The sequence below is a fragment of the Nelumbo lutea genome, chromosome 5 (assembly GCF_056320005.1).
Source record: "Nelumbo lutea isolate HS-2025 chromosome 5, American lotus-T2T, whole genome shotgun sequence".
NCBI lineage: Eukaryota > Viridiplantae > Streptophyta > Magnoliopsida > Proteales > Nelumbonaceae > Nelumbo > Nelumbo lutea.
In genome coordinates this window covers 83,891,808-83,917,380 of record NC_142688.1, presented here as the reverse complement: position 1 = coordinate 83,917,380, position 25,573 = coordinate 83,891,808, and the positions used below count along the sequence as shown (strand labels likewise).

General features: G+C 38.6%; 1 protein-coding gene across 2 annotated transcripts in view; it reads left to right on the top strand.

Moving 5' to 3' along the window:
- The window catches only part of LOC148853183 (uncharacterized), a 113,160-nt gene that overhangs the window by 53,021 nt on the left and 34,566 nt on the right, over positions 1–25,573 (top strand). For both annotated transcript variants that reach the window (XM_088944731.1, XM_088944730.1), the window contains exons 5-12: positions 3,503–3,625; positions 7,544–7,652; positions 8,542–8,621; positions 9,047–9,128; positions 18,168–18,307; positions 18,409–18,519; positions 18,609–18,725; positions 18,928–19,017. In XM_088944731.1, coding sequence (XP_088800857.1) covers positions 3,503–3,625; positions 7,544–7,652; positions 8,542–8,621; positions 9,047–9,128; positions 18,168–18,307; positions 18,409–18,519; positions 18,609–18,725; positions 18,928–19,017 — 852 coding nt within the window. The remainder of the gene's footprint in view (positions 1–3,502; positions 3,626–7,543; positions 7,653–8,541; positions 8,622–9,046; positions 9,129–18,167; positions 18,308–18,408; positions 18,520–18,608; positions 18,726–18,927; positions 19,018–25,573) is intronic.

Below are 25,573 nucleotides of genomic sequence, written 5' to 3'. Positions count from 1 at the left end.
GTCAGCCTTACTCCTAGAGACTAGTTCCCAATTCACCTTGTGATCCTTCCTCTCCTTCCCTGGTTCCCACAAGAAGTTTCTCATCAACTTCTCCAAACTCCTACTTATCTTCACTGGGATCCTAAAAACTAATAACTAATACACAGACAAACTAGCTAGTGTAGACTTAATCAAAGTAATTCTACCACCTAGAGATAAATATTCTTTTTCCAAGAGGCCAACTTCTTAGCAAAACTATCAATCATGGGGCTCTAAAAGCTCTCTCCTCGGGTTATCCCCTAAGGGCATCCCCAAATAGTTCAGCGGCCACTGAGACACTGTACAACCCAAAGCTTCAACCCTCTCCAATATAACTCTCTCTTCCATATTGATGCCCACCACATAGCTCTTATCAAAGTTTACCTTCATATTTGACATTTGTTCAAACACTTGAATCACTAACTTCAAGTTTTTAGCCCATCTCACATCCTCCCCCTCACAGGACAAAATTGTATCATCAACAAACTGTAAATGGGTGATAGAAATGTTGTCTTTTCCAACTCTCGATTCCCTCACAAGACTTCTCGAATCTGGTTTCTCAATTAGCCTCCCCAACACTTCAGCGATCAAGGTGAAAAGAAATGGAGAGAGGGGGTCACCTTGTCTAATTCCCCTAATAGTCGGGAAGTGATCCACTACCTTTCCATTTACTAGGATGGGGTAATGACAAGTCTCTATACAACCCAGTATCCATTTACACCATTTCTCCCCAAAACCAAAGCAATCCGACACTTGCATCAAAAAATACCAATCAACCATATCGTAAGCCTTCTCTAAATCCAACTCGCACACAATCGCTTTCTTCCTTGTTCTCCGCATATCCTCCACACACTCATTGGCAATTAGAATTTGATCCACAATCTGCTTATTTCCAACAAAAGCCCCTTGATTCTGTGAAATTAGCTCTGGAAACACCACTCTAATTCTTCTAGGCAGAACCTTCTCAATGATTTTATACAAGCTTTTAACCAAACTGATGGGTTTAAAGTCTCTTGGATGACTTGCTCCCACTTTCTTTGGGACCAAAGCAATAAAAGTTGAGTTCAGCCCTGGATTTATCACTCCCCTATGGGAAAATTCAATAAACACTTTAAGGATATCCTACTTTAATATCTCCCAACAGTCTTGGTAAAAAGCCATGGTAAAGCCATCTAGTCCTGGTGCTTTAGCTCGATCCATTGAAAAAACTGCTTCCCTTATTTCCTCTAACTCAAAATTTCTTTCAAGCCACATCTTCTTCTCCTCAGATAATTTTGGCCAATCTAACCCTTCTACCCAGATTCTCTGGTTTAATGGCCTTATAAAGAAAGACTTAAAGTGCTCCACAAAGGCCCTAGCAATCTCATCCTGTTGAGATATTGACACCCCATCTATCTCCAATTTAGAACTCAGATTTTTCCTTCTTCTACCATTGGTCATTGCATGAAAAAATTTGGTGTTTCTATCACCTTCTTTCACCCACTTATGTCTAGACTTTTGCCTCCAGCTGACTTCCTCTTTGAATAGGATGTCTTCTAGTTGCTTCCTGAGCTTCCATCTTGCTTGTTTGTCTCTCACTTTAAAATTGCCTCCCCTTTCTTTGGCATCCAACTCCTCAACCTGGTTGATCACTTCTTGTTTTCTCTCTTCAATCCTTCCAAGCTGTAGAATATTCCAATCCTTAATCTTCCTTTTTAACTTCTTCAATTTCTAATGAAATTTCATCCCCTCCCAAATAGCACTTGGGTTAGTGTCATTCCACCAATTTTCCACCAACTCAATAAACCCAGGGCGAGACATCCACATGTTCTCAAATTTGAAAGGAGTGGCCCCTCTAGTACCAAGATCCTCTCTCATTAAGGTAATAGGCCATTGATCTGATGTTACCCTAGGCAATGCTCTAGAAATAATAGTCCCCTAGTGCTCCTCCCAATCTGCTGTGATTAAAAATGTATCCAACTTAGATCATATAGGGTTCTCATGGAGATTGGACCAAGTAAATAAACCATGTAGCAGAGGAACCTCTTTCAACTCAAAACTATTTATGAAGCTGTTAGATCTTCTCATGCTAGTGCTACTGCCTCTCCTCACCCTATAGTCTTCTCTATGAATCTAATAACATTGAAATCTCCTCCTAAACAACAAGGGCCTTCCCAAAGTCCTCTAATGTCTCCCAATTCCTCCCAAAGTTCACTTGTTTCTCTATAACCAGTTGGACCATACACATTGGTTAGTACCTTCTCAAATCCATCTACCCTGTTTCTAAACTTGATAGAAACAGTAAACATCCCTATCAGCTCCTCCACTCCCTCAAAAACCTCTTCATTCCACATTGTCACTAAACCACCTGACCTTCCCCACGAAAGACAAAAAGCCCAGTTGATGCTCCTTACTTTCCACACCGATTTGGCCCTTCTCCTATCAAACTCCATCAGCTTAGACCCCTGAATCGGCATTAAGTCTGGATCCTCTCTTCTTATTACTTCTTTTACTGCCATTTCCTAGCTCCCCATAACTCCCTAACATTCCAACTGAGAACCTTCATAACCACTTTCTAAAAAAAACCCTTACCTGGCCTCTTTTCAATTGGTCCCTCTTCTTCTGCTCTTTCTCATTGCAGCAACTTATTTACTTGATTCTTTTTTTTGATAATTAACAGAAACTTCTATTAAGAAAGAGTAAGAGAATAAGATACAAGAGGAAGGAGGGGTAAAATCTCTTAACCCTCCCTAAAAGTAAACTTCAAATTACAACATTGCCCAAAAAAGGTCAACTCTTCCCACCCCTGGTTTGGTCAGTGAGTCTTCCAAAGAATTGGCGCTCCTCTTAGTCCACTCAGCACTGAAACGTGATTTCCATGTTTTGAGAAAACTGTTTAACTTTCTTTTTCTCATTTAAGTACTTCCACGAACTGAACTTTCTATTTATTTTTGGATCAATGACAGCATTTCATTAGATTAATAAGAAAAAGGTACAGCAATCCAGAGAGAGTTAAAAAGACTTAACTCTCTACAAGAGAGCAAAGTCACATCTCACAATACAGCCCAGTACAATTGATCCCTACCCACCCCCTGCTTTGCTAAAGCATCTTCAAACACTTTTTCTGTTCTTTTCACCCACTTAAATTGGATGTCCATCCCCCTAGTTAGCCATTTGATTAAGACCGCTTCCCCTCTGTAACCAGCTAACCACCTACTTTGAGTCCCCTTCAATAATTAACTTCTGTAAGTTAAGTTCCTTATTCTTTCTAATACCCTCTAGAACAGCATAGATCTCAGCTCTAATAGAGTCCCCAACCCCAATGGAGCACAAATACATTGCTAACACCTTCCCCTCCTCATCTCTGAATACACTTTCTTTTTGCTACTACTAACTTATGGAAATTCTAGTTTTTATATGCCACTGCCTAGTTAATGGGTAATTATGTATAATTTTATAAATTCTGCATTGGACTTCATTTTCTGATTATCTTGCGTGGTTCCAGGTTCATGGCAACGTCTGCTTGTTCAGTGTTGTTGTGACACAAACTTTGGATTGGAAGTTGCATGCTTTTGATGTGTTATCTGAATTTGATGGGAACAGTGAAGCTTCTACTGGGCCAATGCTGGTAATATTTTTGTTAAGATGTGACCAACTACTTCTGTTTTCCTTCAATCTTCTGGATATTTTTCATACTTATCAAGGCATCTTTGCAATTCTGGGTGATGATGAGGCACCTAGTTGCCTAGGTGACAAGAATTTTATAAAAAGAAACTAAAATTGGATAGTTTCCTAGTCTTATATACCTTTCAACATGCATATTAATTGGAAAGGTAGCAATTTTTTTTTTTAATTAATAACACTGAACTCCATCTCAAAACAAGACAAATCATTATATGCAAGACCCTAATATTTTAAATGTATTAGTTCAATATTTTCAAAAATAATACTAACATAATAAGTATTTAATAAAGCTTACTCATAAAAAATGTATTCAATAAAGCAATTTCTTATCAATTTAGCAACTAAAGAAAGATATAAATTTATGTGATAAAAATCTAAGATAGAGAGCAAGTAAAAGAGAAAAAGAACAAGGGTGGAGCTGCTATTTTATCTAAATTCTCCATTTGTCTATGTGATTAACTCGGAATGTTCTTAAATTAAATGTAAATAAAGGAGAAAACAATACGAAATAAGTTCAGATTGATTAGAGAAAGAGAGAAAAAAGTAGATTAGAGAAGAGAATAGGGTTTAGCAGAAGAGAGATTGTAAGAGCTTAATCTCTCAAACTGCCGGCCCTTCTTATTAAGTTATATGAGCACATACAATTATCAAAACACCCCTGATTACACAAAATGAATAATATGACTGAGGCCCTGCTAACATGAATATAAAACTGACAGTCCCCTTCAAGGATATACCAAATCTATACTACTATTAAAAGAACAGATGGGGGTGTGGAACTTTTCTTGACTAATACCCATATTTGTGAATTTAGTCCATATCTAATTGTGAGGGCTGAAAATGTAATTTCAACTATTATTTTTTCATCTCATTTAATCCTTCATCTTAGATGTAAGGTATTAACTCCCATTCTCTCTCATTAAATCCTATTTGTTAAGTTATTTTTTTACTAATAGATTATACTAATTAGATCTATGTTCAATACTTTTAAGAATATAAAGCCAATGGTTTTCAAAACCAACTCAAAAACAAAACCATTCCTCTGTCCAAGTGGTGACTAAGAAATTCAACCATCTAAATCAAATCAACCAACCCATGATATCATGATTAAATAATAAAATTTTTAAAATAGAAATAAACAAGAATTGTTTTTCTTGACGATGAAAATGAAATACGGAATTTAAAACCAACCAAAAATGAAATTGTTTTCCTATTTGGTGGCAAATCAATAGTTCAACTTTTTGGTCAAATGTGTTAACCTTTGTGTCAAAATTAAGCAATAAAAATCATTTAAAAATAAAAACACTAAAAAAGAAAAGATGCATAAGTTTGCAGAAAAAATTGGGCACATGTCTTATATTATGTTGATCATATTAAACAAAAAATAAGTGTTACAAAAAATTGTAGAAAAATTGAACACACCTAAATCTACATTACTATTAAAAGCATGAATGAGCTTGTGGAATTTTCTTTTGAATAAAATGCTTTTTTTTTTTTTTTTTTGAATTTAGTCCCTATCTAATTGTGAGGGCAAAAGATGCTGTCCAGGAGATTAAAGAGAGTGATTCATGAGGTGGTGGGAGAAACCCAAATGGCTTTTGTGGAGGGGAGGCAAATTTTGGATAGGGTGCTGGTGGTTAGTGTATTGACTCGAGTCTAAGGAGTGGGAGACCAGGGTCGGTATGTAAGCTCAATATTGAGAAAGCTTATGATCATGTGGAGTGGGATTTTCTGGAGGTGCAAAGGTTTACGGGTTTTGAGGAGAAATGGAGAAGCTGGATGTTTTCATGTGTCTCATCCATATCTTTCTCTTTAATCCTCAACGGGGTCAGGGGGTCTCTACGGAGTTTTTCCAAGCCTCGAGGGGATTGCGGCAAGGGGATCCAATTTCCCCTTTGTTATTTGTTTTAGTCATGGAAGTGGTGAATCTACTTATGGAGAAAGGTGCACAGTTGGATTGGATTGAAGGTTTTAAAGCAGGTGCTGAAGGTCATTGCATCACACATCTCCAATATGTGTATGACACCCTTGTATTCTTGGATGCCTCAGTGGACCAGGTGCTGAATTTAAGGGCCTTGCTAGCCAACTTTGAAATGTTGACAGGTCTGAAAATTAATATGAATAGAAGTCAGTTAATTGACGTAGGGGAACTAGGGAGGGAGGAGTTGGAGTATTTGGCTGCTGTTTTTGATTGCAAGGCTGGGAATCTACCTTTTCTTTACTTGGGTTTACCGGTGGGGAATAAGGTTTCTGAAGTTGAAAGCTGGGGGTCAATTTGTGGAAAGGGTTGGGGAGATGGAAGGCAAAATATTTCTTTCTTGGGGGTAGAATTACCCTCATTAGGAGTGTTCTTTCAAGTTTACCAACCTACTACTTTTCATTTTTGAAAATTCCAGCTAGGGTGGCTGAGAGAATTGGGAAAATTCAAAGGGATTTTCTATCGAAAGGGTAGGGGGTCCTAAGAAATTTAACCTAGTAAAGTGGGGTAAGGTGTCCAGGCAAAAAGATTGATGTGGACTGGGTTTTAGGAGAATATGTATTTTGAATAAGGTTCTCTTGGGCAAATGGTTGTGGAGGTTTGGGTTAGAGAGGGAAAGGGATTCTCTTTGGAGGAGGGTGGTATTGGGAAGTATGGGGTGTTGAGGTTTGGGTGGAAGCTGAGGGAGATTTCAAATTCTTATGAGGTAAGTGTCTGGAAAGGGATTTATGCAGTTTAGTCAGAATTTCAGAGATTTGGTGAGTTTCAAGGTGGGGGATGGGTCAAGGGTAAAATTCGTGGAGGATGAGTGGTGTGGGTTAGGGAAATTGTGTGAGCTCTGCCCAAGTTTATACAGGTTCACCGATCATCATGTTTTGGTCAATCAGTGTTTTGAGATGAGGGATGACCAGTTTGTGTGGAGTCCTAAATTTAGAAGACCCCTGCTGGATCAGGAAATTGAAGAATGTATTCTGTTACTGGAAAAGTTACAACAAACAGAGGTTTCAGCTTCTTCAAAAGATGGTCTATGGTGGAGAGAGTGTAGGGATGGAAAGTTTACAGTGAAGTCTTTCTATCTGGCTTTAGTTAAAAGATCAGATGGTTTCAAGTCAGGTGAAAACAGTTTGCGGGAACCCGGTTCAGCCTGAAGTGGAAGCTTTTGCATGGTTGGTAGCCTTGGACAGCATTCTAACTTTGGACCACTTAAAAATAAGGGGCTTCAACTTGGCAAGTTACTGTTATATTTGCTGTTCAGAAGAAGAGTCTGCTTGCCATTTGTTCTGTTCATGCAAGGTTGCAATTCTTTTGTGGAAATTCTACTCTATCCTATTTGGAGTAAGTATTTTCCAGCTAAGGACATCAGCTGAGTTGTTCTCTTCATGGCCAAAGATCAATGGAAGCAGAAAAGCAAGAATAGTCTGGAGTTGTATCCCTTTTGGTCTGTGCTGGAGACTATTCGAAGGCTGGTTCAAAAGCATCAAGTTTCTGGTGGCTTTTGTTGGGCAATTTTTGTCAGATTGGGTTCTGGTGCTCCCTGAAGTTATCAAATTAGCAGAATAGCAGATCAGATTTGGGGGAGAACTTTTGGAATGTTCTTGAAATCCAGAATTGTAATAATGATCAGTTTGTGTTGCTTGATCATTAGTTGTTTTGTATTGGTGAGGTGCCATCTCGTCACCTCTTAATTTATACCTCTTTTTTCTTATTAATAAAAATTTTCTTTACTCTTCATAAAAGAATGTTGTGATATTGTAATGATTGCTTAAAATTCTCTTTGTCCTTCTGGTCCGATGTATTTCTGTTTTGTCTCTTAGTCCAATTAGAATTTCTGAAGATGGTCAGATTAAATTAGTGGATTTCTCACAGAAAAATACTTCCATGCAGCAATATGAATGGTTAATTGGATCACAATACAAGCCAATGGAGCTGTCAAAGTCTGACTGGGCTCTAATCAGAAAATCTCCACCGTGGGCCATTGATTCATGGGGATTAGGTTAGTCCTCTTTGCACTGCAAGTACATCAGAATATTATATGACTAACGGCTTGCTATTTCTTTGAATAATAACTAATCCAATGATGAATGAGTGATGTCTAAATGTTGCAATGTGATGATCCTGGGTGGCAGTAAGCACTTCTTATTCTCATTTAACTGGAGAATACTCTGCCTTGAATCCTTATGAGAAGTTTTTGTAACATAAGTTTTGGTTCATTGGATTACCCTTTTTAGTTTTAGTCATCATTTCTTGTAAGGTCCCCTTGGATGATGGTATGCCCTGTCCTTATTCCTTTTTTTTTTTGCTCATATTACTGGTCCATGCCCAAAAGGAAAATGTTACTGGTAAGAAGAAAAGAATGTTTGACATTCTCAAGATTGTCCATTGTGACGTTACAATGAATCGTGTATGCAGTGACACCTCAAGATATAGACTAGCATTTGCTACCTATTACATTCCTTTTTATAAATGCAACTGGTCAAATTGCAAGTATCCCCAATATGTTTGATCCCTATTCACCCCTTGTCTAACCATTGTGCCAGCCAGTAAATTTGCTGGTCTTTGAATCCATAGTAAGGTGATTATCAACCTCTTTCTAGCTGCTTTATTTCTCACACAACATTTCTACAATCCCATGGGTTTTTACTAGAATTTGTCAATCACCCCCTTTCCTGATGTTAAGTGTTTTACCCAATCTCAAACCTCACACTACTGCAGACACAAACTCTTGTAGAATCTCCAGTGCTCCTAGGGCTTGAAGAGATAGCTAATGTTGATGACCCTTGATTATTTCTAATAACTCCAGCAATATCTGATGGTTCAGGAATACCTATGCTGAACCGATTTTTCAATGTGAATTGTTGATACATTTTAAATTGTTTTTTCAGGTTGTCTTATTTATGAACTTTTCTCTGGTATGAGATTGGCAAAAACGGAGGATCTACGTAACACTGCTTCCATTCCAAAGGTGAGCATTTTGCAGCCTCATTGAGGTTTTCCTGGTTGTTAAGTGTGGGACTAGCCTTGTGACCCTTTGTGTTGCTGTCTGGAATGTCAGGCAACTGAGTTAGCTGTTTTAGCCCTAAAAGAAAGAAGTAAACTGCTGAACTTCATGAATAAGCTATTAACACATTTTGGGGTCCATACCAGAGAATTTATGTTTCATAGTTAACATGGTAATATTTTAAAATGAGACATCCATTTGGCTGAAAACTTGTCATTGCTCAGAAAGTTCTTTATCTGAATACACTGAATTAAGAGGACTTCACGTATGGAAGTTAGTGTTTGTTTTTATACATGTAACATGATGTGTGTTTTAAGAAGTTTATTATCTTTTCTACTCTTGGAAGCATTCAGTTCCATCTGCATTTATCCATTTTTCTTCTCTCACAGTCTCTACTTCCAGATTATCAGAGGCTATTGAGTTCTACTCCTGCTCGCAGATTGAATGCTTCAAAGCTTATAGATAACAGTGGTGAGTTCTTTTCTTCTCTAACCTTGTTCAGTTGATTTCCAGAGAATAGTCTGTTTTCTAAGGAGTTTTTGCATGCAGCTCATGGAGGATCATTTGTTTTACTCTGTAGTCTGTTCTAACTAATTAGTCTGCAATTTATGTAGATTGTTGAAGGTTTTTTACCCATTTCTATCCCCCTGTACCATGGGATCAGTGACATTTACCCCCCTGAACTTGTTCATTTTGTGACAAATACCCCCTCTGTTAGAATTCCATTAGTTAACTTCAAACAAGATTCTCATTGATCTGTTAAAAAATTTTTAAATCCCCAAACTACACTTTTCTTATTTATGTGATTGATTTATGTTTCATTTGGTTTTCTAAATATAATATTGAAGTCCTCTCAGTTTCTCTAATCTGGCTGGATTCAATATTCAAATGAAATGGTAGAGGTTTCTTTCTGATAGATATAAATTTAAGGTTTCATTTGGTTTTTCTTAATTTATTGGAGAAAGGAGTGCATAATTTTTATATTTTAAGATGAAGAGAGACATTCATGTTAGTAAAATGAAACAAGAATTTAAAGAAACTTGTTTTTCTATTTCAATGGAATGATTCTTGTTATTTTATCCTATGGAGATGCACAAGGGCAGCGGTGTGTTGGACAATTTGGGAGGAGAGGGACCAGAGAATATTTCTTGAAAAAGAAAGAAGCAGAGGAGCTGTCACCAGAGCTATTATCATCAGGGTGGTTCATTGGGCTAAGTCACTAGATCTTTTTAAGGATATTCCCATCATTGAGGTGATGAGAAAGTGGAAAGAGTCATCTGATTCTGCTCCAGGTAAGGAGGTGGTCATGCCTTTTTGGTCCCAACCCATTAGAGGCTTTATTAAGCTCAACTTTGGTGGTAGTAATGAAGGCAATCCAGGTCCATCTGGCATAGGTGGAGTTTTTAGGAATGGGGGGCAAGGGGGAATATTATTGCACTATATTCAGGTCCAGTTGGAGTTGGGGACTTGTTAAAAGGGCTGAAATCATGGCTGTTATGGAGGGGTTAAAAAGGCTAAAGAGCTTGTTATGCAGGAGATAAGAAGGGAGGAAGAGAGAAGAGAGAGAGAAGAAGAGAGAAGAGAGAACTGAGAGCCAAAAGTACTGCTAGCGGTGCCAGCTTTTGATATATATATATATATATATATATATATATATATATATACACTAGGGCGACAAAACATAAAAAATAAAAGGAGGAAAGTACAATAGTACCCCTGTGGTACTATACTTAGATAAATAACAGTCTTTTAACACTCCCCCTCAAGTTGGGACATAGATGTCAAACTTGTCACATAAATCATGATGCCGTGAGTGGTGTAACCCTTTTGTAAAGATGTCTGCAAGTTGATCTTCAAAGCTAACATAAGGAGTACACACTTCCCCTGTGATGACCTTTTCTCTAATAAAGTGTTTGTTAATTTCGATGTGTTTAGTTCTATCATGCAACACCGGATTAGCAGCAATGTTTATGGCTGCTTTGTTATCATAGAATAGGGTCATAGATGGTTTGTCAACTGGAAAACCCAACTCACTCAACAATTTTTTTACCACATAATTTCAGCCACTCCATGAGACATTGCTCAATATTCAGCTTCAACACTAGATCTAGCTACCACATTCTGCTTTTTGCTTCTCTAGGTAACTAGATTACCTCCTATAAAGGTACAATAGCCACTAGTTGACTTTCTGTCATTCTGGGATCTTGCCCAATCTGCATTAATATACACTTCAACTTTCAAATGTCCATATTTTTGAAACAACAAGCCTGCACCTGGGAACTTCTTAAGATATCTGAGAACTCTTTCTGCTACTTCAAGATGGGTAGTCTTAGGGGCATGCATGAACTGGCTAAGAACTCCCATTGCATAAGCTATGTCTGATCGAGTTATAGAAAGATATAACAGTCTTTGTACAAGTCTCTGGAATAGTTTCACATCCTTGATGGGTTCACCTTGACAGCCACCTAGTTTGTGGTTAGGATCAATAGGGGAATCAACTGGCTTCGCTCCCAATTTTCCTGTATCCTAGAGTAGATCCAGGACATACTTTCTTTGGTAAATGAAGATACCCCTTTGTGAGCGGGCCACTTCAATCCCAAGGAAGTACCTTAGAGGACCTTGATCCTTCATTTCAAACTGGGTAGCAAGAAAATTCTTCAACTTCTGAATTTCATCCTTCCAATAACCAGTGATAACTATATCATCAACATATACTATCAGTGCTGCAATTTTCCCTTCCCCTCTTTTCACAAACAATGTGTGATCAGATTGACACTGCTTGTATCCTCTTTGTTGTACTGCTACATGGAACCTACTGAACAAGGCTCTTGGTGATTGTTTCAGCCCATATAATGATTTCTTTAACTTGCACACTTTTTGTTCATTACCTTGAGCCTGAAAACCAGGGGTTGTACCAATGTATACTTCCTCTTCAAGGTCACCATTCAGAAAGGCATTCTCGGTGTCAAGCTGATGAAGATCCCAACCAAGGTTAGCAACAAGGGAGAAAAGGACTCAAAATGGAGTTCATCTTAGCAAAAGGTGCAAATGTTTCTGCATAATCTATTCTATATACTTGTGTAAACCCGTTTGCCACTAAATGAGCTTTATACCGTTCCATAGTGCTATCAACTTTGTGTTTAACCATGAAAACCCATTTACATCCAATTGGATCCTTCCCCTCAGGAAGATCTACTAGTTCTCATGTGCCATTTTTATGTAACACATTAATTTCTTCCTTCATAGCATCTATCCATTTAGGTACGAAAGAGCTTCAGCCACATTCTTAGGGATAGGGACACTATCAATGGAAGAGAGAAAGGCCCGAAAAGAGGATGAAATGTTTTCATAAGAAACAAAGTGGGAAATGGGGTGTTTAGTGGTGCAAGATCTAACACCTTTCCAGTGAGCAATAGGAAGGTCAAGGCCATTAGCAACAGAAGTATCAATGGCAATAGGGTTAGGAACATCAACAAGAACCAATGTACCTGAATGGGTATGATCTGCCCCCAGAGAGTCTAATGGCATTGGTGGTACAATTTCTAGGTGCCCCACAACTCTTGAACACGGTTGGCTTTTGTGATGACAAAAGAAGACACGAAAGGGAGGAGGATCAGGAAGAGGAGGGAGCTGAACTAGTTTCTTCTCATTCCTACACTCCCCCTAAGGAGAAACAGGGAAGAAAGGCTCACTCTCAAAAAAGGAGACATCCATAGAGACATAAAATTTTCGAGAAACAGGATCAAAGCATCGATGTCCCTTCTGAGTGAATGAGTACACCAAGAAGATGCAAGGAATGGCACGAGGATCTAATTTTCCACGAGTGGGTGGCAGATTTTGAACAAAACAACGACAACCAAACACATGAGGAGGAATAGAAAGAAGGGGGGCCTTAGGAAAAAAAAGTTAATGTGGGGCTTTGCACTCTAACCCATGAGAGGGCATGCGGTTGATGAGATATGTAGCACAAAGGACAGCCTCAAGCCAAAAAGTTTCGAGACATTCATATGAAATAGTAACTCCCGGGCCACTTCAAGAAGGTGTCAGTTCTTTCTTTTAGCAACACCATTTTGTTGTGGTGTCCGAGCACAAGAGCTACGGTGAAGTGAGCCACGAGAAGCAAAAAATTTCGTAAGATCACTATGAAAATATTCTTTGGCATTGTCCGGTTGAAAAATTTGGATTTCAGTTTGAAATTGGGTGAAGATCATTCGCTGAAAATCTTGGATAATTTTAGGTACTTCATCCCTGGTTCGCATGGGATATACCCATGTATATCTGGAGTAATCATCGATAAGGGTAAGAAAATACTTGTAGCCACTCTCAGATGGTAAAGTAACAAGGCCCCAAACATCAGAATGAACAATGTGGAAAGGAAATTCAGATTTATTATTCTTTGAAGAGAAATGAGTTTTACACTATTTACTCAATTGACAAGTTTGACAAGTAAATTATGACACTGATACTGACTTAAACAACTTTGGAAACACAATTTTTAAAAACTCAAAAGATAAATGACCAAGACGACTATGCCATAAGTAAGCTTGACTCTTACAAGGCTGACTCTTAAACTTTGTGACTTGAAGACCAGCCTTATTCTCCACCATGTAAAGCCCATCCACCATACATGCTCTACCAATCATCCTTCTCGAGGCTAGATCTTGGATCACACAGGGAAAAAGATCACTGAGCAGTTTAAGGAATTAGTAATACTATTAATAGAGAACAAATTAATGGGAAATTTTGGGGCATGTAAAACTTTAGACAGGGTAAGGCCAAAGGGAAGAGAGATGGTTCCTTGACCATCTATGGTAGAGTATGATCCATCAGCTAGTCTCACCTTGTCTCTTCCAGATAGGAGGTGATCGGTTTGAAAGTAAGAGGACCTACCAGTCATGTGTTTAGACGCTCCAGAATCAATGATCCAAGGAGAGTTAGGGAATGCGATTCTACATGGAAAGCTGTGGCAGAGTTACCTGATGTAGACGCAAATGAAGTTGAGGGAGGAGCATCGATTTGACGAGTTGCTTTACCATAGAGCTCTAAATGGTCACAGAAGGAATTAATAATATCCTCCCTTGGGTCAGATCCAGAGGATTTGTTTCGGCAACTCTATCATTTTTTGGGAGGATATTTGGGTAGGAGACTCACCGTTAAAGGATTTGTTCCCCTCGCTTTTTTCTATTTCTTTGTACAAAAAAGAGGTGGTCTCAAAAATTGTCTCACCCTTGGGAACACCCTTAGATCCTACTTGGGATTTTGGTTTTCGTAGAGGACTTAGGGATGCTGAAATTGAGTCTCTTTCTTTTTTGCTTGGGTGTCTTAATCAAGTTTGTTTGAATACCTCCAAGGCAGGTAAGAGGGTTTGGACTCGTAGACCCAATGGAACCTTCACTTGTGCTTCTTTTTTCAAGTCCATCTCTCAACTTTCTACTCACCAACCCTTTCCGTCAAAAGAAATTTGGTATAGGCCAGTCCCCCCAAAAATTATGGCCCATGGGAAAGTAAAACACTTTAGACAACCTACAAAAGAGAAGACCTTTTCTCTATATTTCTCCTAATTGGTGTATCCTCTGTAGAGCTCACGGTGAGGATTGTTACCATCTATTAGTATCTTGTCCCTTTTCTACAGACCTTTGGGCTTGGCTACTTTTGTTGTTTGGGGGTAGTTGGAGTCTACCAGCAGAAGTTCACATGCTCTTCAACCATTCTACCTTTTATTGGCCTACAAAAATAGGGAGAATTATGTGGAGATGTGCTCGTGCTGCCTTGACTTGGACTCTTTGGGAAGAAAGGAATCTCAGAATTTTTCAAGATAAGGAAAGGAACAACCAAGATTTGAAAGACTGTATGTTAAACAAGGCAATACATTGGCTGAAGACCTTGGAAATCTTTCGTCAATTCTCCTTTAATGACATTTGGAGAAATTGGTTAGCAGTAGCAAGGTGCTCATCTTTAAAGGCCAAATCAATTACAAGCTGGTCTCCTCCACCCGAAGGCTCAATTAAGTTGAACTTTGATGAAGCAGCATGGGTAATCCAGGATTATCCGGAATGGGTGGTGCTTTGAGAAATGAGAAGGGAGAGATTTTGTTGCTCTACTCAGGTCCTTTGGAATTGGGAATTCCATCAGGGCAGAACTTTTAGCTGCTGTACAAGGGGTCCAATTTGCAAACCAGCTGGGGGTACAACAACTAATAATCGAGGGGGATTCCAAAGTGGTGGTGGGTTGGTTGAAAAACTCTGAAGAGGCTATGTGGCAATACAAGAATGAAATGAAGAAATTTAGTTGGTTGACAAGGAATATGTTGGTCACTGTACAGTGGGTGGGGAGATCAACAATTACCTTGTTAGATGTGTTAGCTAAGCAAGGGGTAAATAGGGAAGAATTATTTTGGGCTCAGTTGTGATTCTTGTTTTTCTTTCCTAGTTTACTTGTAAGTTTCAAGGAGGGGCTGCAGCTCGCGCCTCTCACTGGGATGATGTATGAACTCACTCTAATTTGCTTTTGAATCAATAAACTTACTATTATTCATCAAAAAAAAATGGGGGGCTGATTCTCCTGAGTAGCCATATTTGTCATTGGGAAGAATTATTTTGGGCTTAGTTGTGATTCTTGTTTTTCTTTCCTAGTTTACTTGTAAGTTTCAAGGAGGGGCTGCAGCTCGCGCCTCTCACTGGGATGATGTATGAACTCACTCTAATTTGCTTTTGAATCAATAAACTTACTATTATTCATCAAAAAAAATGGGGGGCTGATTCTCCTGAGTAGCCATATTTGTCATAGTGTGTTTTCTTGTGCCTTGCTGTCCTGACTTTTTATTCATATCTGAACCTTGCTTCTTACTCATTTCTTGAGCCCATTTCAGCTTCCCATGAAGATCCCAGCATGTGTCTCGGGTGTGTTGGGGTTTCTGGCAATGAGTACACCACAATTTGTCCTTGTCATCCACATTTTTTTGAAAATCTTCCTTCTTAAAGGTATTTCCCCCACCGGTAGTAGCACTCCCTTTTTTTGCCAACACCATTGCATCCCCTCCAAAATTGTTCATCAAATTTCTTCTGCTTTCTTCTGATTGAACAAGAGCATAAACTTCCTAGGCGGATCGAAGTTCCTTGCTACCTAGGATATGGACTCTGATAGATTCATATGCAAGGTTCAAGCCTTGTAGGAAAGCAAACACTCTCTACTGGGAAACAAGTTTATTGTACAATTTCGCATCTTCATCACACTTCCAGTTCAGACTCTGATAATGATCTAACTCCTTTTAGACAGAGATCAAGTCTGAGTAGTACACAGGCAGACACCTCTTCCCCTGTTTACAAGTGGGTGATTCTGCTTGTAACTAGTAGATTTTTGCCTAGTGACACTGTTCAGAATAGGTTGATTTTGCTTGTTCCCAGATCTCATTTGCCATTTCAGCCCACATAAAATTTCTTCTTATTTGAGGTTGCATAGACACTAAAAGTTAGGACATGACCATGCTGTTTTCCTGGTTCCATTTGTCATATTTAGCACTCCCAAAATTGGGTTTTTTATTCTCCCATTTATATAACCTATCTTTCCCCTTGCAGTGATGTATAGCTTGATCCCTCTTGACCACTCTAAATAATTTAAGCCATCGAGAGGAATAACAGCCATGGGAAAGGATAGGTCCACACCCCCACTCATTCCATTCTGCATTGAGGAAACACTGGATGTAGCAGAATCTTCACCACTCATGATTACAGATTCGAAAACACTCTTAAAGTGGGTTCAAAACCTTAAGAAAAGGTCTAACACCAAGGGAGAAAGGTAGCCCCTTTTTTCTTCGGAAACACAACTCTTTTCTGTAAAACACAGGTGCTGTCACAGTGCATACAGGTCATCTCTTGACCTACGCATCAACAGGAAGGCTGTTACAGCACGTACAGGTCACTCTTTGACCTTCAGTCATTGCAGCACACAAAAGTCTTCACGGCCTACAGTTTATACAGGGATCAGTCGACCCCACAAAAAAGGAAAGAAAGAGGTGCTGATCACATCACATCCAACCAGCAGACCTAGTACAGGTTCTGCCCTGGCACACGACCAGAAAAAAAGGAGGAGAGAAGGTACTTAAGCGCGTGAGAAAACCTTGATCTTCAATCAGCCGAACAGTGGATGAGGGCGGCAGATCTGGAAATCTGGTGTGAAGAAAACTGTTCACTTGACTTCTCTTTTCAGATCTGATAGTCCCGCTCTGATACCATGTTATGCAGGAGAGAAGAAGGGAGGAAGAGAGAAGAAGAGAGAACTGAGAGCCAAAAGTACTGCTGGCGACGCCAGCTTTTGATATATATACTAGGGCGACAGAACATAAAAAATAAGAGGAGGAAAGTACAATAGTACCCCTGTGGTACTATACTAAGATAAATAACGGTCTTTTAACAGAACTGAATATCAGAAAGTTGTTAATTGAAGGTGATTTGAAGCTTGTAATTAGCTGGCTCCGAAAAGAGGAAAATGGTTGGTGGTGTTACATTTATGAGAAGAGGAAAGGTGTTCAATTGCTACAAGGGGTAGAGGTGATTTGTAGTGATGGCAATTTCTACCCTACCTGGTGTACTTGCCTCGACGGGTTTTTTTTTTTTTTTTGCTTGATGGGCAGGAACATGTTTTGGAATTTTACAATCCGTAGGGGTACGGTTAGGGTACAGTATTAGGCTAAACCCGACCCTCCCTGACCCACATATTGTTGGAAAGCATATAAACTTTATGTATTAGGTGTTGAATTGGGAAACCTTGGTCCTGGCATAGGAGCGGTCTTTAGAAGATGTGAATTCAACCTCTTAGCACTGTAGTTGGGACCCATTGATTTTGGGACCTCAATTCGGGAAGAATTGTTGGCAAAGTTACATGGGCTGACATTTGCAAAGTCCTTAAATATTAGTGGGCTAATTGTGAAAGGGGACTCCTAGTTGTTGGTGGGCTGGGTGAGGCAGAACAAAACAGGCTTTTGGATTTAAGACACAAAAAGGGAGATTAGATACTCAGGTGCGGAGCTGAATTCAGTCTATAATTGGATACCAAGGTCTGTCAACTATATATAAGGCAGATGGTTAGCAAAACGAGGGGTGTGGAAATTCCATGTATTAGTGTTTGATCCTCCAAAGGAAATATAAAAACATGAGGTGGCTAGTGGACTAGGGCAATCTAGAGTTGCAAGACGATCATTGCACATATTATTGATTATTCATTTGCATCTTTTTAATAAAATTTTATCAGTCGCAGATGACAAAGAAAAAGAAAAAAACACCCTCTAGAAATTCTAAAGCCAGTGTTACCTCTAAAACCTCAAAATCCCTAAGTCTCTACAAAAAATAGAAGTCCCACATGTGCTCTTGATTCCTTCTTTCTGTTTCTACTTTACCCACTATATCTTTAACTATTGCATTCTTGATGTCACTTATTTTGTTGTTTTCCACCGAACATGCATAATTTTCTTGTTACTTGTCTGTACTTATATAGAGAGGTTGATATTCTTCGCAGAATATTTTCAGAATAAGTTGGTAGAAACTATACAGTTCATGGAAATTCTGAATTTGAAAGATAGTGTTGAGAAGGACACCTTTTTCCGTAAACTTCCAAACTTTGCTGAGCAGCTTCCTCGCCAAATTGTTCTGAAGAAGGTCAAATGCTTGAAGTATATGTGTTTCAAAAGAGTTGCATTTTCCAGTCTTCTTTTTATTGAGAGATTCCAACTTATGATTTGATCATTTAAATTCCACAGTTACTTCCTTTGTTAGCATCTGCTCTAGAATTTGGTTCAGCTGCAGCTCCCGCCTTAACTGCATTGTTGAAAATGGGCTCATGGCTTTCAACTGAAGAATTCAATGTTAAGGTTATTTTTAATTAATGCTTATCATTATTTCCATTTTGATGTCTATGTCCTTAAGGCGGACAAAATTGGCTAATCCTTGTTATTTATAGGTGCTTCCAACAATTGTGAAACTCTTTGCCTCCAATGATCGAGCTATTAGAGTAGGCCTTCTGCAGCACATTGAGCAATTTGGTGAATCATTGTCAACTCAAGTTGTAGATGAGCAAGTATGGGGTCTTTTCTGATATATATATATATATATATATATATATATATATATATATATATATATATATTTTTTTTTTTTTTCATAGCATCAATCTAACTAGAATTTCATCAGATTCAGATGTAGAGTCTCCTGATAGATATTCTACTTTGTTTACTATCAGATTGGAAATCCTAAATTGTCTGGGTAATGCTTGCGATTAGGTATATCCTCATGTTGCCACTGGGTTTTCTGATACTTCTGCTTTTCTCCGGGAATTAACATTGAAGTCTATGCTCCTTCTTGCTCCCAAGGTATGTATATCTTTTACTTACTAGTTTTTTAAGCTATAAACTCTTTTGGAAGACATTTCAATGCCATGGTAGATGCTCTGATGATGAACAAAGCTGAACTACTATAAAAAAAAGTTGAACTGGGTTTCTGTGGTTGTGCATTGGGACTTTCTGGTTAATATAAGTGATATTTGTAAGTTAATTTAAAAGAGTAGTCTAAATTTCAATTAATGAATTTGGAATTTTGTTGGGTTAAAGGAACTTTTAATAGTGAATACACCTTATTAATTGCATGCTGAAGGAAATTGGAGAGGAATCTGAATTGATCCTTTTTGCTTTATTTCCACAATTCCACTGAAATTAGTATTCTTATTGTAAAATGCAATAAAACAAAATTAGGAATGGAGTTAAGATGGATGAGTAGAAAAACTAGAAAGGGTAGGATAGGAATTAAGTTATCCATAGGAACCTTGGAGTAGCTCCAATAGGTAATAAAATGAGAGGGCGTAGACTAATATGTTTGGGCACGTGCATTAGGGGTGCTCACGGTTCGGTTAACCGAACCGTGGGGCATTTTCTAGTACTGGTTTTTGGAAAACCGGTAACTGGAACCGAACCAAAATCAGTCGGTTAACCGGTGGTTCTTTTTTTTTTTGTTTTTACAATATATATTATAAAAATATATATAAATATATAATAAAAATTAGTAATATATATATAAAATATTATATTTTAAACAAAAATAATATATAATATATTATAATTATATATTTATATATATAATGCATATTTATTAATTTATAATATATAAAAATATAAAAAATATACATAACATACATAAATATATATATAATATAATATACATAAATATATATAAAATACATAGAAATATATGTATACCGGTCGGTTCAGTTAAACGCCGGTTTTTATATTGGTTAATCGAAACTGAACCGGTACCTTCAGATTTTTAAAAACACCGAACCAAAACCGAACTGACCGGTTCGGTTAACCGATTTTTCATTTCAGTTTCGGTCATTTTTTTCGGTCGGTTCTGTTTTTTCGGTTTTTTTGCTCACCCCTAATGTGCATGGAAGACCTCCAACTGTGCCAGTTAGAAAAAGTGATTTGTTACACATTGAAGGGGCTAGAAGAGCTCGGGGTAGACCAAAAAGGACATGGGTAGTAGTAAGAAATGATTTAATCTCTGAAAATTTAAAGTGGATATGGCTTTAAATAGAACGAAACAGATTCATGTAGCCAACCCAATATAGTTGGGATAAGGCATGGATGATAATGATGATGAGAAAAATGATTAGTACTGTATCACAGAAGGTGAAAGGTATCACCAACAAAGCAATTATCAACTAAAAAAAAACAAAATCACAAATCCTCACTAAGCATTTTAAAATCAACATTGTTTTTTGGGATCAGTAATGAAAACTGAAGTTGATTGTAATTCTGAATGAAGTTCAATATTAACATCCTTAAAGTAAGGATGTATCACTAATAAATCCAGCATCATCATGCAAATTCCTGTCACTAGTGCAGGACTGAGTATTTCCTTTAAATATATCCCTGCCCCTCTCTTTCCTAATTAAAATAAGTGTTTATTTTCCTAGTTGGTTTAGGAGTTATATTACAAAATCAAAGTTATTAAGTAGAGTAGAAATCTGCTGAATTAAAAAATATAAAGAAAAGTAGTTTCTTAAAGAGAGAAGGAAGAGAGAAGGAGAAGAAGAGAAGTTGTAAAGAAAGAGAGCAATAATCTGGCCGTCCCTTTAGTATAATAGAACAGTACAAAGACAACTATGCCCTTATAGGGTGGCAAAACATAAAACAGCATATATAACACTCAAAAACATAATAAAATTTGGACTCACATAACTACTGTGGTCCCACCCTCCTATCTGACAACTAACATAAAACATCTACTCAGAAAACATCATAAAACTAATTAACCTCAAGTTGGGAGTAAATGTTACACATTCCCAACTTGCGTAGATTATGTTCAAGCTTGTTCTTTGCCACCTCTTTAGTGAGAACATCAGCTAGCTGCAATTCTGAAGAGACATAAGGCAAACAAACTTCTCCGATTGTTACCCTTTCTCTTATAAGGTGTCTATCAACTTCAATGTGTTTTGTCCTATCATGCTGAATTGGATTGTGGGCAATATTGATTGCAACCTGCTTGTCACAGTATAACATCATAGGTTCCTCTGCTTTCACCCCAATCTCACTCAAAAGAGATATAACCCAAAGAAGTTCTGAGACACCATGGGCCATGGATCTATACTCAGCCTTTGCACTTGACCTTGCCACAACCGCTTGCTTCTTACTCTTCCTGGAGATCAAGTTTCCACCTACAAAGGTACACACTCTTGATGTAGACCTTCTGTCACGTAAGCATCCTGCCCAATCAGCATCTGTATAGGATTCTAGGTTCAGATTCTCATGATTTGAGAAAAGAATGCCTCTGCTAGGGTGTTTCTTCAGATATGCAAGTATTCTCTCAATAGCTTCCTAGTGTTGAACCCGAGGTGCATGCATGTACTGACTCACAACATAAGTAATATCCGGTCGTGTCATACACAAATACAGCAGTCGGCCCACCATTCTTTGATATCTCCCCACATCCTTTACTAACTCACCATTAATTCTGTGATTTGGATCAATAGGAGTGTCTGCTAGTTTGGTCCCCAGCTTCCCAATCTCTTGCAGTAGGTCAAGTACATATTTTCTCTATGAAATGTAGATTCCATGCTTGGATCTTACAACTTCAATCCCTAAGAAGTATTTGAGCTCACAAAGATCTTTGATCTCAAATTCTTGCTGCAATGATTTTTTGATATCATCAATCTTCTCCAGATCATTTTCTATCACCACTATATCATCCACATATACAATCAGAATTGACACCAAAGCATCTCTCTTTACAAAGAGGGCGTGATCAGACTGTGTTTGTGTGTATCCAAAATGGATGAGTGCCCCTTTGAACCTATCAAACCAAGCCCTAGGTGACTGTTTCAGTCCATACAGAGATTTTTTGAGTTCGCACACTTTTCCTTTACTTTCATAAAAGCTTGCTGGAATGTCCATATATACCTCCTCCTGTAAATCACCATTGAGGAAAGCATTTTTTACATCAAGCTGGAACAAAGGCCATGAATAGGTGGCTGTTAGAGATAAAAGGATACGAACTGAACTCATCTTAGCTACTGGTGCAAAGGTTTCCAGATAATCAACACCATAGGTCTGAGTATACCCTTTTGCTACCAACCTTGCCTTGTACCTCTCTATCTTGCCATCGGCCTTATACTTCACTGTGAATACACATCTACATCCGACTATCTCCTTGTCTGGGGGGAGATCAACTATTTCCCAAGTTTGGTTTTTGACCAAAGCATCTATCTCTTCTTGCATGGTTGTTTTCCACTCAGGTTTGGAGAGAGCCTCAGTAACATTCCTAGGTATAGACACAGAATCCAGGGAAGAAAGAAAAGCACGGTAGGAGGGGGGTGATAAGGCACCGTAGGAAAGATGGTGTGAAATGCAGTGGGTTGTACACTTTCTCTTCCCCTTACGAAATGCAATGGGAAGATCAAGGTCAGTGGAATCAACTGCAACAATGGTGTTAGGAACAAAAACATTATCATTAGAAAACATAACAGGCTCAAGCTCAAGAGGAATACCTGGAACTGTATCTGCCAAATTTGGAGTTTCAGAAGGACTGACAAAGAGTGGTGTGGGTTGAGGATGTGTGGATTCAACCATCATTTTTCGGCACTGATATTTCTGTGAGGCTGCCTGTAGTGGCTCAGGTAATGAAACTGGAGGTGCAGGTGCTGGCTGAACTGATGGAGGCACCACAGAAACAGGAAGAGCAATAGATTGTGAGTTTTCCTCCCCAAAACTCTCCCTCCAAGGAAAACCACTCGAGAAGAAGAATGTGGATTCAAAAAAGGTAACATCCATAGTGAGAAATTTGTTCTTCGACACTGGGTCATAACAGCAATACCCCTTTTGGTTCCGAGCATACCCAAGAAAAACACATTTCTTGGCCTTAGGATCCAATTTCATGCGATGAGGGCCAAGAATGTGAACAAAAGAAACACAACCAAAAACCCTTAAAGGCATATGAAATGTCTCTCCATCTAAAAAAAGAAGGCTAAATGGAACCTTAAACCCCAAAGTTCGTGAAGGAACACGATTAATCAAATGCACGGCTGTAAGAATTGTATCTCCCCAGAACTGCATAGGAACTGAAGCACACACCATAAAACTCCTTGCCACCTCCACAATGTGTCTGCTTTTCCTCTCAACAACTCCATTCTGTTGCAGTGTATATGCACAATTGCTCTGATCATGTGATCTCATAGAACTACACCATTCTACGTATCTCTTAGAACTACACCATGTTCTAAGAGATACGTAGTCAGGTCCTTCTCCAAGTACTTTCTGGCATTATTTGATCTAAAAGCCTTAATTCTCACTCCAAATTGTGTGAGAACCATCTGGTGGAACTGTCGTACTAAGATAGGAACCTCATCATGTGATCTCATCAAATATATCCAAGAATATCATGTATAATCATCCACAAACAAGAGAAAGTAATGGAATCCTCCCATGGAAGGGATTTGATATGGCCCCCATACATTAGTGTGAACAATATTAAAAGCAGAAGTACTTTTATTACTTGGTTTAAAAGACTGTCTACAATGTTTTCCTAACTGACAACTCTCACACTCCAAAGTAGATAATTGAACAGACTTAAACAACTTTGGGAAAAGACATTTCAAAGAACTAAAAGAAAGATGTCCCAAGCGATTGTGCCAAAGCATAATCTGGTTCACTGACTTTGACCCACTACTATTGCTGCTGCTAACATGATGGCCTTGATGTTTTGAAATCTCATCCAGAAGGTAGAATCCACTCACCTCACGACCACTCCCAATCATCTTCTTTGACTCCAGATCCTGCAAAACACAATTACCAAGAAGAAAGGTCACGAAACAATTCAAATTTTTTGTCAAAGAACTAACAGACAATAGGTTGGTATGAAGTCTAGGGACATGTAAAACAGAAGACAGAGTTATATCATTGGTCACTATAATTGTCCCCTTCCGAACAATGGGCATATGTGAACCATCTGCTGTAGAGACTCTGTCTCTACTAGAGCACAACTGATAGGAACTGAAAATGGTAGGGGCATTAGTCATATGCTCAGATTCTCCTAAGTCTATAATCCAGGGAGGTCCCTCCTTACCTGAAGTGGATGCAAGATTGCAGTTGCATACGAACTACCTGTATGTGCAAAGGAAGTGGTGTAGTTGGCTCTTGCATTCTGTTGTCCATCTAGAGGTGAATCTTTCTTACTCATAAGCTATCCAAACCTCTCCAATTCTGTTCTCACTGCTGCTACTGCAATGGATTCCCAATCAGTTTGGGAGAGGGGCTGTAGAGTCTTTTGTAGTGGCTACATTTGCATTTCCCTTATTGTTTCTTATCCGAGCAAGCATAAGATTTGGATGAAGTTTCCAACAAGTGTCCCTGGTATGCTTAGGCTTCTTGCAATAATCACACACCAAGACCTTCTTATCTTCCCTTCTAGTCTCACTACTCCCCCTGTCTCCATTTGGCTTAGGTTTTGTTGTACCAACCATATCCGACTGGTCAATCTCAGGCTGTCTCAACATTACATTCCTCCTACTCTCCTCTCCAGAGACAAAAGCATAGGCCCGAGAGAGTGTCACACCCTCCCTAGAAAGAATATGCTGCCTAGCAATGCCAAATTCAGGGTTCAACCCTGCCAAGAACTCAAAAACCCTATTCCTCTCTACCAGTCTGTGATAAGTTGCTGCATTATTTACACTTTCCCATACTACAGTTTCTAAGTGATCTATTTCCTGCCATAGGGTTTTCAGCATGGAGAAATACACAGTAAGAGGTTTTTCCCTGTTTCATACTTATCACCTGATTTCTTAACTGATAGGCTCTGGTTTCATTTTGCTTCTGAGAGTAGGTTTCAATCACTTCATCCCAAATCTCCTTAGCAGTATTAGCCCATAGGAAATTTTTTGCAATATGAGGTAACATAGAATTACACAGCCAAGACATTACCATGTAATTCTCTTGCACCCATCGGGAAGAGTCTGTATCAGGTTTCTTCTCCTCCCCAATGAGATACCCTAATTTTCCACGAGCACCAATAGCCATCTTAGCTGATTGTGCCCACTCCAAATAATTTGTACCATCAAATTTTACTGTAGTAATGATCCCAGACCCAAAAATATCATTACTACCTCCAACACCCAGTCCCACAGTACCGATAGATTTCATCTTGGTATTCCAACTCTCCATCTTACTTCAAACAGTTCAACAGTAAGAAAAAAATAGATTGGAGACCTTCAAAAAATAATTTAATATCACACACACAGAAACCAACCCTTCCGGAAGAAAAAAATCCTAGTTGGAGGGAAATCTCTCTCCTCCCCACGCCTCCCAACAGAGAGAAAAGTGAATCAATCACTCCAGGAGGCCCAAAAAATTCCAAAAACCAAACCGCCCTCTTCAGAAAATC